We start from the raw sequence: 14,869 nt of genomic DNA, 5'->3' as shown, positions 1-14,869 counted from the left end.
AAATAAAATTAATTTTACCCATTCAAAATAATTAGTTATTAAAAGATTAAATATAATATTACTATTAAGAATATTAGATTAATATTACTTTTTAAAAATATATTTGTTATAAAAAGGCTCCCCTGCAGCCCCTTACCGGTCCTGCAGGGGGAGACGTACTGCAGCGCCGGAAAGCGTACTGGATACAAATGTGAAATAAATAATTTTTGTGATGTATTTTGTAGCTTTTCCTAATCTGATTTTTAAATTTTAATTTTTAAAGTCAGGGAGTGAAAGTGCATCACCCTGGCGGCGATCATGGACATAAACATGAGATTAATATATTTCGTGATTTACTTAGTAGTTTAAGTATTTTGTAGCTTGTCCCTTGTTTAATAAGGATTTAACTTTATTAATATAACACAAGTAACTTTTTTGAGAAAATTTAAATATTAAAAGAATATTTAAAAAAAAATTCTTTTTTGTTTTCAAAACCAGACGGGGGTGGGGGAGGGGGGTGCGTGCACCCATGATCTGGCCCCCCTCACTTTTTCAAGGCACGAGCCGCCACCGAATGGAATCAATACAAAATTGCATCTAGTTCTCCAGAAAAAAATCACAATTGTTGTTTTATGTTCAACCTACCTTCATTGGGGGGAACTAAGCGATTAATTCGTTTTTTAGCTTGAAGAGGCCACAGCTTTTTGATCGTTTCTCTCAGTTCTTCATCCGCAGAATCCATCTCATCGGCTGGAAAAGAAAACGAAAGGGTCACTAATGACTTTTTGATCTTGCAATGTTTCAGAAAAAATATAAAGACATTTGGTAAGTAGAGAACACATTTCACTTTTGGTTTATATGCTTAATGTTTAATCTCATTAAATGCTATTACTTATGATATGCGTGCATGTTCGTATTTTACCACTTGGCAAAATTCGAAAATTCATTCGGTGAATTGAGAGATTACCCCCTCCCAAAAATTTTAGTTTGTGACGCCACTGATAAATACCTAAAATATATTGTATTATTTTTGCAGTACACATACAGTAAAGTTCAGTTAGATTTTGTCATAACTTTATGTTCATGTATGAAATTAATCATTATGAGCAAATTTTATAAAAAACACACAGAAAAAAATGAGTCCCTTAAATGTCATATTCTATCTTGATAACATTACTAACCTGTTCTCATTTTGATGCTCAAATTCTCTCTGATCAATGCAAACAAGGTGGTGCTAAAATTTACTTTGAATTCTTCTGTCAAAGGCATGTTCATCCTGATCAATTTCTAGTTTTAAAAAAAAACAAGCAAAATGAGACGTCCATTATCAATTGCATTTAAAACATACAGAGACATAAAAATGAACACATGTGCTCAGGAACATGTTTTTCTTCACAACCAACATAAAACTAAATATAACAAATTTAAATTCAAATTAGAGATAAATGAAAATCGCATCAACAAATACATAATTCTTACAATTTACTTTATTTACCTGGAAAAGCATTCAAACATATTCATGTGGTCTAAAATTTAATATTGCTAACATTGCACTCCAAGTTTCTAGGAAATATTTTGAATGCATTTTAAGAGAGAACAAAGATGCAAAGAGATGCATGTGAGATTCTTTTAATTCCTTTCAAAGGTCCATATTAACTACAGGGTGATTAAAAAATGTATACACACTTTAAACTTCCATAGAAAATTTATTTACTGTTGTACAAAGCTAAATTTTAGGATTTCCCGCTCTACCAGGCTATTGTTACGTACGAGCTTACGACGAGTTTGCGTACGAGCTTACGTACGAGCTTATCTGGATCAAAATTTGCCGGGGCAGTGGATGAGACGCAGGGGGCCAATCGAGTTTCCAGCACGCTCTCCAGACCTTACACAACTGGATTTCTTCTTTTGGGGCACAGTAAAAAAGAGGGGTGCAAACGTAAACCACGTAATCTAGACGTTCTTTGGAATGAGATTCAAGCCGTGTGTAGAGAAATCTCATTGGACATTTTGATACAATATACAGAATCTGGTGACTCATACTTGGAACTGTATAGATGCTGCAGGTCACCAATTTGAACAGTATTAATATTTGTTATTGACGTTTTATTTACATTAGACTGTAAATAAATGTTTTATGGAAGTTCAAAATGTGTATACATTTTTTTAAAGCACCCAGTATATTTAAGAGCCTATCAAATTCAATTTTGAAAAATTACGATATGCACGCTTGAAAAATATCCGTTTCAGTAAATATATTGAAGTAAAAAAAAAAAAAATCCATTATCCAGCCCTTGGCGTTCATTTGAATTTTGACATCCCTAATTCAAATTATGCTATTCCCAACTGCAGTAGGATCCTAGTGGTTGAGTTTCTTCTTTCTAAAAATGGATTAGAATAGAAATGGATATGCAATTTGCACCTGTCACTATTTTTATCGAGCTGTTTAATGTTTTTCTGCAAATTCATTGATTATGTTAGTTATAATTCGATAAATGTACTACTATAATTTACATTACCTTATAAGCTAGCCTGTAAGGGCATTTGTTTCCAAACCCTAAAGGGGGATCCATATTCCTAAGCATGTCATACATCTCAGAATAATGAATGAACCCTCTGTAAAAGAAAAACAGACATATATATTTCTGATAGAAATTTTGCCGGAGTTAAAAGTTCTTAAAAATGTAATATAGATTTATTAAAATCAATATCATGGATACTGGCTAGGGAACACTGTGGATAAAAGGTACCCAGTTTACTTGAAAATAGGGTTTCAAGAAAAGCTGAGTCATAAAGCATCTCTACTAGATTTTAATTTCAATGAAAGCAGACGCAAAATCCCATTTCAATAAATATGACAAAATAGAGCATAATTTTTAACCATAACGACATAGCACAGGAAAAAATACTCCATTTAAAAGGTCTTAACATACTCTTTTCCCAGCTAAATAACTGCAAATGTAAACCTAGGTGCGTGTTTAAATCGATAGTCAAGCAAACCAACTAGTACACTACATTATGGCAATCTGGACCGATATTGTTAAATTTCTCGGAGACTCTATATGTCGCCAAAATATTTATTCTACTACAAAGGAGGTGCTAGTTCGACTTCCGTCAATACAGCTATTAATTGCTCCATACGAAAAAGTAGGACACCAATACTAATCACTGCCGTCATGCTGGGTGGGAGGCACAATATTTCCTTGGTGCACCCCTCCGCCTTGATTTAAAATTTTAAAACTGGGAACCTTGTGTTGCAGGTGTGTGACAGTGAAACAGGTGTGTTCCACATTTATGAAGCCCTATGGGGCATGCTTGGAACAAACATTTTCACTAGGTGGCGCAACATGTGCAGTTGGTATTCTTTACTTCCGGTCATTCCGTCAACGTACTTGAGCGTATGCGATGAAGAAATATAATTTTTCCAGAGCTGAATCAATTTTGAAGTGAATGTATAACAAGCAAAAAGATTACTGTTTCAACTTTGAAAGTAAAACTAAAAGTTATGAAGGTTAAAACTGGAGTCTAAAGCTGAATTAAATATCAGAAAGTATGGATAGAATTTAAATGATGGTTAAAACTATCAGTTGAAAATAAATCTTGAGATTTCAATAATTCTACGGCTATTGTAAAATGTTCTTACATTTTGTTAAACATTTTCTTATTTTGAAAACAACTATTTAGTGATAATTATTTTATTTTTAACACATTTTATTTCTTTATTTCGATGTTCGAAACTGCAATATTTTACTCTAAAATACATTCATATGCTATAGCTTATTATTATTATTTTTTTTTTTTGGATAAATGTACGTAGTTGATGGTCAAAATGTAACGAGTAAGAAAGCCTAAAACGTTACCGCTCTCCTATTTTCCAAAAATTTCATTCTTTCTTTTTTTTACATACACACATCAAACTACATACTTTAATCGTTTTTTGTCCAAATTTTTATTCTATTTCCCCATGAAATGTGCTAAATTTGACAATAGAAGATAGAATGCCAATTTTAGTGTTATATCAGATTGAAAAAGAATTAGATATGAAAGCTATCTTAGATTTTTATACCTTATCAAAGACTCTTATTTTTACTTTTAAATCTTGACTAAAAATTAAATTATTCAAAGCAGTTATGTTGAAGAGTATCAAATCAAGCAAAGGGGCCGCTCCACCGAAACACATTCAACTTAAATATAAAGTTAACATGCTTTAAAAAAAAAAAACTGCATTAATAACGGTAGCTAAGTATAATAACATTGCAGCCATTTTATAAGGATGAATTTCATCTATTGTATTTAAAACACAAGTTATATTTAAAGATTATGCAAATACTTATACAGATGTGAAATATGTACCAGTAGTACCCTAACAATATGATATACATTAATTTTATGCACTGTAGAAGACAAACTACTTTCGGGGGGGGGGAGAGGCTAACAGGCCTTACATACAAAAATACGACCATACTGGTATTGGCCGTGGCTCTGGGGATTTTCAACCCACAAATTTATTCCTAGGTATGCAACTAATAATTTGCATAAATACATGGTTTAGATTTATAATTCAGTAGCTTATAGAGGGAAAACTATAATTTTATTAAATATCGAAAATTGTTCTTTTTTTTGAGTTTGGTGGAAAAGGGATTGCACATTTCAGAGTAGAAATCCCTATGCTATTCTTTATTTATTTGGTATTACGCGATTCACGCTCAATGCTTACGACCGTACTTGGTGACACATTCAACTATTTCACACGGGATTGCGACAGAAAGGGTAATAAAAAAATATTTTTTTTACCTCGAAGGAAAAAATATATTGATATCTTGAAAACATATTCACATTAAAAAAAAAAACTCGTGAAAGATCTAAAAGCGCATTGGAAACATCGAAGATGCATCGGAACTTCTCAGTGTTTCTCTGACAAGACAAATGCCGCAGAATAGCCGGAAGTAATTTATACCAACATCCACTTAGGCGCGGTAGGAGCTATGGAAATTCTAGCATGCCCCATTACAACAAATTTAAAATATTGTCATGCACTACTAAAAAGATATAAAACCTGCTTACGTGGCATTGGGATCGTATTCGGCCCAGACTCTGATGTACTCGTCAAGGTGATGTGCTCCTAATATTGATGAATCACGGGTAAGGTAGTCAAAATTATCCATGATGACGGCAACAAACAAATTAAGCATCTACAAAAGAGAAAAGAGACAACATGGATGCAGTTCCAAATGATACAACCATAGACCTTTAAGATAAAGCTGCAACGATTTCCTCACAGTATGTCAAGTGACCTAGAAAAACTCGATCACGTACAGAAACCCTTTATCCTTGACGATTCGATTGCAGTAGAGAAAAACTACTGCATATTTTGATAGTTTTTACTACATTAATTGGCTCTTCAAGTCTTATTTATAGAACATATTTGCATTCCACTGACTCTGTCCGCTTGTGGTTTCTACTTCTTCAAGGTCTATGGATGTAGGAGTGTTCAATACAAGACGTCTTAATGCTAGTTTCACACTGGCTGTAGCGTCACCACAATTCTGCATGTGTTATCCGTTCTACGTAATGTAATTAGCATTGAATTATACTAGCACATTAACAATTAAAATACATTCTAATAAATTACTTTACACCAGAGAATCATACTTTTGATTGTGATATATCACACGACACAAAAAGGAAAGCTTTCACAGTTGGAGTAAAGCCCCTACCAGCATTGACAAAATCAACATATGGCTGTCATAGCTGGTGTGAAACCAGCGTTAGTAATTTGCGTTGAACAAGGATACAAGACACATATACAATAACATTAAGCGCTCTGAATAAATTTTTCAAGCCAAATTTTGAAAAAAAAAGAATTTTCTTTTGACTACTCAAATAGCTAAATCTTCGACCTTCATAGAACAAAATTTTAAAGTATTTTTATGATAGCATTTTAATTACAAAGTAGTAGAAGATATCAAAATGAAAATGCAAATTTCTATACATTTGTATAACTTTTTGCCCGTGGTCATCGCATTGGAACATTACTTTTAAAGACGTTTTAATAGATAAAACTAATAAATTACATTTTAAAATCTAAGAAATATACTTAAATGTTTTTCATTGTTGGCATCTAATACAAATATCAATCCTATCCTTATCCTTAGAGAGGTTCGAGCTTTAAAATGTACAAACAAACACACACATATATAAATACTTTAAACATACTCTTATAATGCTTAAAATGGTTACGAAGAAAGAAGCCTGTACTTAATTAAACACTTGTTTACTTTATCCCAAGAGGCTTCTCCAAATTTTAAAAATAAAAAAAAATATTAAATACTTCTTTCTTATACTGTTAATACGAATGGCATTAATGAACTAAAAACAATTATAGAATTTCTGAACTATAATTGCACTAATATTTGAGCTTTCATACCAAAAGCAGATCACACAATTATTAATTTCCCCCCATCCCCAATATTTTCATACTCTCAGAGAAGCAGGGCATGCTTTAAATACAGAGAAATCATTTTTCTACAAATTACATTAATAACTGCTTCAATTTTTGCAAAAAAAAAAAAAGAAAGAAAGAAAGAAGAACCTTTAAAAGAGCATGTTTTCCCCTTGCTTCACTAAATGACGGTATTTTCAGAATCACCCTTTCAGTCATTTTTTCATTCCCATGTGGAAAAAAGAAATTGGTTATAAATTAAAATGGACCAATGATACGGGAGGGGGAAGAAAACTTTTAGGTCAAACAACTGCTAAAAATCCAAACTTCTAAATAAAGAAACACTTTGGTACTGTAAATTGTGGAATGAGTAGTGGAGAAAATTCATGCAAACTTTTATTTAACAGGAAACCTAACAAAACTTTTTTAGTAAAAATGTTGGGTTACCACTTCTCACAAAGAATTTTTTTTCCTGTCTCATTCAGTTACTGTTTGCATGTTATAAGTTATGCTGATTGCATATTGACGCACAAAATACGTTGTTGTTGTCTCTATTGTAGCCCTTTACACCTGTTTTTCTGTTCTATTTTATGTCATTGCACAGTCAAAAAATATCCTTGTCCCCCAGCAGAAATTTTTTAACGATGGAATAAATTAATGACAATAAGAAAGCAATCACAAACTCAAGAGCGTGTTAGATACATTAACGTAGAACCAATCACATGCACAGCAAGGCGGTGACAAATGGTCGGGCGTTGTTGTAGTTGATATAAAACCTGCACTACGCTGGTTCACAGAGATGGCAACTACAACCAAACTAATTAAACAGAAAATTTTGAACACGTCATCGGTCCTACATTCTTTAAGTAACACACCCTTAAGTTGGTCACCGCTCAGTGATTGGATGCCATTTATTCCATCACTAAGAACTTTCAGGCCATGATTCGTTGACTGCACAAGTGGAACAGAGAAAGCTGCAATTATTGGAGTAAACTCGCAGCAACAGCTACATCAACAAGGACAATAGCAATGGGCAGCAAAGTATTTTGTGGCAGTTTCGGCGACATGAAATCAACATAACAGCTGCAACATGGATGGATATTGTCCCCATATGTTTGCTTACAGAGAAAAAAGAAGATCAAGAGGATACTTACTAGAAATGAGCATAAAAAAATGAAACTGACGAAAAAAGCATAAGCCAAGTTGCTGCCACACGCATCGCCCGTTTTACTTGACTTGGAATCACAGGGTCTTCCTTTAAGGCAGTCGAGCATGATCGCTTGCCACGCTTCACCTGTCGCACACCTTCAAGATAAACAGAAAGTCTGCACTTGTTAGTCGGGAAGAGTCTTCCAGCGGCAGGTAACAGGGTTGACACGCTTTTGACACGAAGCTGTTTTTTTTTTTTTTTTTTGACATTGGCGCCAATTTGACAAATAAGATATGAATCACACATTTCATGGTCTTCTTCGCCTAATCCGCAACAGAAGTAGCGATATTAGAGCAGAACCCATGACATTGCCATACCAGTCCTTCTCTGCAGCTTATTTTATTACTTAATTCAACGAGCTTAGTTTTTTTCTCTCCCCTTGTTTTAATGAAATGGATTATTTATATAAGTGAGATTATTGGTAAAAGTGCCAAACTATCTTTCTGTTCAAACATGTGAGAAAGAGCAAACTAAATAAATAAATAAATAAAAGAAAACAAAATAAAATAAAAAAAAGTACTCAAACATGAAGATTAGACAGGAGAATTAACATTATTATGGCACATTCGTAAAATATTCCGCGCTTAAGTTTAGAAGCTACAAGAAATATTTGTACTGCAAAGCATTAAAACACAAAGAAAAAAAAAAAGTGAAGAATATCAGAGCTCAGAGTTTGACGCATTGCTAAAAGGGTTCACTGTAACCCCGAAACACGAGTACGAAATGTTTTTCAACTTGTATTATAATAACACTGATCTACTGTCTACTCACAAACTCTTTCCGTGCAAACGTAAACGTTTCATTTCCCACAAGTGCGAAGCTTTTCTCTCCCCCATAGGGTACTACTACAAAGCACCCCTACCTTCCTCCTCTACTTTGTGTTGCACGATTTTGAACGGTGATCAAGTGTACAGACCAATGTTTACTGTTCACCATCACATCCTTCTATTTCAAATGCTGAAAAGTAAGAGTAATACAGTCGGACCCAGATTTAACGAACCTCTATTTAACGAATTTCGCGATTTAGTTAATTTTTATTTTTCCCAGACTAAAATGAAAGCAAATACTGAATAATTAATGAGAGTAAATACATTACGGGGTGACAAGAAATAACTTGAACACACATGATACATTTCAATTTAAATGCAAACGAAAATACTACGACCAAACTTCAAAATGAATATGAATACATTATTTCGTGTAATATATTTGCAAATTTTCAAAGTGGCTGCCTTTAGTGATAATACAGAGCTTTAAACGCGTCATAAAGTTTTCGGTTACTTGCGCGCAACTCACTTACTGATTATCCTATTCCTTGCGCAAGGATTTCTTTGGGGGTGCCAAAATTTTATGGGGTTCAGCACACATCCTTGTCTCCAAGACCACCTTGCATTGTTAAACGGCGTCAACGACCCCAATCTGTAATGGTTTGGGGTGAGATATGTGCTAGTGGGAAAACACCACTTGGTTTTGTTGATTGAGGGATAAAGATTAATGATTAATCAAGAAATATATTGCATCATTCTGGAAGAGATTGTCTTACCTTGGTCACAAAAGCTCTTTGGGAACAAAAGATGGACCTTCCAACAGGACTCCACACCTGCACACAGAGCTAAAGGCATTCAAGATTGGTGCAAGACACATTTTCCGGACTTCTTTTGAGCTCAAGAATGGCCACCGTACTCCCCAGATTTGAACCCAATGGGATTATTCTTTTTCGTTCATCTTGGAGACAAGGGTGTGAGCGAAACCTCATTAAACTTTCGAATCTCTAAAGAAATCCTTATGCAAGGAATGAGATAAAACATCAGTAAGTGAGTTGCGGTCCGATTTTGTGACACGCTTAAACGTCTGTATTAAAGCTAAAGGTAGTCACTTTACAAATTTGTAAATATATTAGACGAAATAATGTATTCATATTTAATTTGAAGTTCGGTCGTAATGATTTCATTAGCATTAAAATTATAATGTACCATATATGTTCAAGCTATTTCCTGTCACCCTCTATCTTCCACCTATAACTATATACAACTACAAAGCCAAACTGAAAATAAAATTCAAAAACTAGTATGTTGTGGCCATCACGAAACTTTCTTCTATATTTTTCTTTTTTTTTTTTTTTTTTTTTTCTGATCCCTCCCCATGCTTGACGAGGAAGCAATATTCCCAACAAAAACAAAATGACACATGCAAAAACTTGACGACTATCCCAATGTCTGAATTATTGCAAAAGCAAAGCAAAGAGCGAAAATTGAAAGTTATTTTAAAAGCCTTGCTTGAATGAATTACAAATATTTTATTTGTTAACAAACATAAGATGGCAACAGTTAAAAATTTTAAATCATTGAGATAATATTTCCTATTATTTCCATACAATTAAAATCACGAGAAATACGCAGACGACAATCTATTACGATTTATCTTTCTTATTGTTGCATTAATAAAAATATTTTTATTCGCAAAAAAAAAAAAAAAAAAAAAAAAAAAAAAAAAAAAAAAAAAAAAAAAATCAACACCTCTTGGAGCGATCGGCGTCAAAATAGAACCAAAGCCTGTTTACATATGGATTCACATATATTCCAAATTTCAACCAGAACGTAGCATTACTTCTTGAGATAGGGCACTCAAAATGGAAAAAAAGAACGGGTGATTGCGCTACCTCCTTTTTAGCTGTTGACACAAAAATAAAATCAGTTCTTATACCCACTAAGGGCTACTTGCCGATAAATTTTTCTTTCATTCCGTTCATTATTTCTTGAGATACAGCAGTCACAATTGACGACAAAAAACGTTCTATAGCTCAACCCCCGTTTGAGTTATTGACACCAAAATTGAATCAGCACCTGTTCCTGTTAATACCAACATATGGACCAAATTTTGTTTGATTCCGCCAGTAACTTCCTGAGGAATAGCAAGCACGCGTAACTCGAAAAACGTCCCATTGCTCCACCCCCCTTGGAGGAATTCGCGCCAAAAACTAATGGGCACAAGTTCACATAGGGGCACATATGTGTACTAAATTTCGTTCGATTTCATGCGGTAGTTTTTGTTGTAGAGCGGCCACAAAAAACTGGTCACACACAGACGTGACACACATACATACACACACACACACACACACACACACACACACACACACACATACACACACACAGACAGACAGACATTTTCCAAAAATGGTCGAAATGGACTCAGCACACCTCAAAACGTTCGAATCCGTCAAAATTCGAAATTCGAAAATTTGCACGAATCCAATACTTTCTTCTATATATTAGATATAGAAGAAAGTAATAAAAACAAGCCCATTACCATACTTCAAGTATTACTAGTTCATAAATTAGCAAAATGAGTTATATATATCTTAGGCTTTAGAACTTACCCGAGGCAAAAGTATAACTTTATTTTACTACTTTAGAGAAATTCAGAATAAATAAATAAAAATCGATCATAACATAAGTATCATTTTTGTTAATAAATTGTAAAATTACTAATATTATGCTTTGTAACATACCATAAAAGAAATTTTATTACTTTTGGGATAGGGAAAAATATTAAAAAGCCAATTTTAACATAAGCACTGTTAAAATGACTTTATTACAGTTTAGATCTTATTTTAGACAGAAACAAAACTTTTTTTTCTTTTGTTTTAGTGATTAAAAACTATTAAAAATGTAAGCAATATCCTTAAAAATTTACTGAAAGGCAATAAACTAATTTCTAGAAAGTCTGCAGATAAAACTACAACTAATAATAAGTTCGATGTATTCTGGTAAGGTAAGTTTTAAAGCAATTTTTCCAAAAACCGCATACTTGTACAAAATTGCGGAGTATACATTTTAACGAGCGTACATGAATACATACAAAATTTTTGACATTTTTTTATGAAATTTTTTTAAATCACAATACAGATTATATACGAAGCATGGCGATTGTAATCACTTTTGCAGTCTCGGAAAGTTCTCCTAAACTTCCAGGAAGAAGCAGAAAAATAAATGATTGGGACAAACTAATTGTTCTAGGTAAAAGGATTTAGCCTCAAACTAAGGTTTTCTTTTTGGATTGTAAAACTAGATTATCTTTTGTAACTGACTTCAGTTAAACCAGAAAGCACCTGAAAAAGTGTTTCTACACTCGTATTTACTTTCAATATTTCAGAAACAAATTTTGAAATCAATTTTATTCCAAAAAAAGAAAGAAGAAAAAAAAAAAAAAAAACCCTAGAAGTCAGCTGCTTAAATGAAATACGGTTAGAAGAGAATATAATCCAAACAGTAAAAGCACCAATTTGATCAGTTTTGTCAAACCAACACAAAAGCACACTTTGCTTTAAATGAAGTTTTTAAAAAAAATAATAGTGCATCTGAGGTTTGAACACAGGTGCATCTGAGGATGCACACAGAGTTCCTTAGAATGGGAATCACATGAATTGGCAATTATATCATCTACCCTCATATTCACTTTCCTTGTGTGAATAATCAATCTTCATAATTATTTTCATATTTTAAGAATATATTTAGGAATCAATTTTATTCAACAAAAAAAAAAAAAAAAAAAACCCTAAAAGTCAGCTGCTTAAATGAAATAAATAGACCCTCGTTTTACGCGGGGGTTACGTTCCACGGAAATGCTGCGTAAATCGAAACCGCGTAAATTGAGACCTAATAGTAGTGTTAAAATAGGGGTTAGGTTCCGTGTAGAAAAAAAAATCATTCCAGTGATGACTAATAGTATACAAAGTTTAATGTGTAATTTGATTTTTATGCACAACATGCATAAAGAAAACATAAACTAATTTCGTGTTTTGTTTATAAAGAAGAGCTGGCTATGGTAGTCTTTTTGCAGTCATTAAGAATTTTTCTCTGTAACTCTTTGCAGAGCATTAACGCATCCATGATCACTTGCGTCATTTCCATGATAGAATCTTCCTTCACTAACAAATCAGAAAGCCCATTTCTATTGTCTAGGAATGGCTCAAAATTTTCAATGTGAACGTTTTTGGTTGTGTGTCACCGAAGTCGGTATCCTCGTTGGTTTTGGCTTCCTTTGTCACTCCTAAAAGCTTCTCTTCCAGTGAGTTCTGAACTGTGTGAGTTTAATAACTTTACTTCTGGAAAGAGCTCTGGAATCAATTGTATAAAATGTCTGCAGGGGCCCAAGTTCGGTTATTAGCACGACAAAATGCAGTTTATTACTTGTAATCTGCAATCTTTAGGAGTTTGGATTTCGAAAGAGAGGAAAATGTTATCTGTTTGCATTGCCGCATCCGCGTAAAACCGAAACTCACCCGCGTAAAATAAAATAAAGGTGTCAAATCTTAAACCGCGAAAAATCTAAACCGCGTAAAATAAACCCGCGTAAAACGAGAGTCTACTGTGCGATCACAAAAGAATCAAAATCGCAAAAGCACTAATTTGATCAACTTTATCAATCCAATAAAAAAAAGATAGGGGATCATGAATTGGCCCTTATATCACCTACCATCACATTTACTTTCCTCGAGTCATTTACGCCCATAAATATTTTCATATTTTAAGAATAAATTATTATTTTTACTTTTTGCAAAGCTTAAAGGTCTGCTGCTTAAATGAAATACGATCAAAAGAAAATAATAAAAACGGCAAAAGCTCCATTTTGATCAATTTTATCAATCCAACAAAAGCATTTTGCTCTAAATGTAGTTTTACAACAAGAATAGCGCATCTACGGAAAAAATAAATATACAGTTTCTCAGGATGTGGATCCAGTGTTGCCAGATGGTCAAATCCAGATTTCCCCAATTCCCTTCCAACTTTTCCCCAAAAAGCGATGTTTTCTACCAAAATTCCCTAAATGCAAAAATTATTTTTCCACTTATATTTTCATTAAATGAATCGACTTCCTCTACTATTTTTGTCTCTTGAAAATTTTTTCCCCCCCAAATAGCCGAATTTTCTTATAAAATTCCCCAACTTTTTTTTCCTTCACATTTTCGCTTTTTTTTTTTGTCTTCTTTATCTTTACTAATAATAAAGCTGAAAGTCTCTCTGTCTGGATCTCTTTCTGTCTGTCAGAATCTCTAACGCTCATATAGCGCCAAGACCGTTCGGCTGATTTTCATGAAATTTGGCAAAGAATTAGTTTGTAGCATGGGGTTGTGCACCTTTAAGCGATTTTTTGAAAATTTGATTTTGTTCTTTTTCTATTACAATTTTAAGAACATTTTTCCGAGCAAAATTATCATAAGATAGACGAGTAAATTACCAAGTTATCATAACATGGAACCGTAACGTGGGCAAGCCAATTGGCGAGAAATTCATCATGCATTATTTGTTACCACCATTTTTAATAAGCACCTCCACAACACATGACGATGCTTACCGCGTCATCCCATTATGCTTCTGTTGCAAATGGCACATATACTGCTATCTGTCTATCGACAGATTCACCACTTTCACCAGCGTATCCATCTCCAAATACGGGATCAAACAGGGGGACCAAAAGACCTTTTAATTTTCTACTACGGGCAAAGCCGTGCGAGTGCCACTAGTCATAAATACAAGCGCCTGACCGAGAGATAAGAAATAACCAAATATTTTTTTTTTACTCGCATTTACTACACTGCTTCTGTATGTGCATTTAAACTATGATTTTTGTATATATTTATCCAAGGACACTCTTCATCACACTTATTTTTACCTGTTTCACGTATCAACTAGTTACTCACGCAGAACATTAATGTGAATTCCATAGCATAATATTCCAGATAATGCGAGATGCAAATTCCATAAAGTTGAGCAAAGCTAACCCAACGCTGTTTGATACAAACAATGTTCCCACTACTTCTTGACGCAAATTTAAATACGAAAAAAAATCTTTTTTTCCCCGAGGTTTTTTTTCCCCAGGTTTTCCCCAAGGAAAAAATTTTTCCTCAAAGAATTCCTCTCAAAACCCATTTACCCAAAATTTCCCCAGAGAGCACCAGATTTCCCCAAAATGGGGAAATTTCCCCCAATCTGGCAACACTGTGTGGATCATGAATTGGTCCTCATATCATTACCCTCATATTTACTCTTTCCTCGAATATCTACTCTCATAATTATTCTTATATTTTAAGAATAAACTATTAATTTTATTTTAAATACTTTTTGAAGGTATGCTGCTTTAATGAGATACGATCAAAAGAGAATAAATCAAACAGTAAAAGCAACAATTTGATCAATTTTTATCGATCCAACACAAAAGCAGTTTGCTTTAAATGA

At 33.5% G+C, this 14,869-nt stretch overlaps 1 protein-coding gene across 1 annotated transcript in view; it reads right to left on the bottom strand.

The window, feature by feature from the left end:
* Positions 1 to 14,869, bottom strand: part of LOC129224927 (voltage-dependent calcium channel type A subunit alpha-1-like) — a 194,952-nt gene that overhangs the window by 27,610 nt on the left and 152,473 nt on the right. Inside the window, exons 36-40 of the mRNA XM_054859474.1 lie at positions 7,576 to 7,726; positions 5,044 to 5,171; positions 2,499 to 2,595; positions 1,161 to 1,266; positions 625 to 729 (exon numbers count right to left, since the gene is read on the bottom strand). Of these exons, the coding sequence (XP_054715449.1) occupies positions 625 to 729; positions 1,161 to 1,266; positions 2,499 to 2,595; positions 5,044 to 5,171; positions 7,576 to 7,726 (587 nt within the window). The remainder of the gene's footprint in view (positions 1 to 624; positions 730 to 1,160; positions 1,267 to 2,498; positions 2,596 to 5,043; positions 5,172 to 7,575; positions 7,727 to 14,869) is intronic.

This window comes from Uloborus diversus, chromosome 6 (assembly GCF_026930045.1).
Source record: "Uloborus diversus isolate 005 chromosome 6, Udiv.v.3.1, whole genome shotgun sequence".
NCBI classification, from domain to species: Eukaryota; Metazoa; Arthropoda; class Arachnida; order Araneae; family Uloboridae; genus Uloborus; species Uloborus diversus.
The sequence above is the reverse complement of the archived record's forward strand: the minus strand, read 5'-3'. Positions and strand labels throughout refer to the sequence as shown.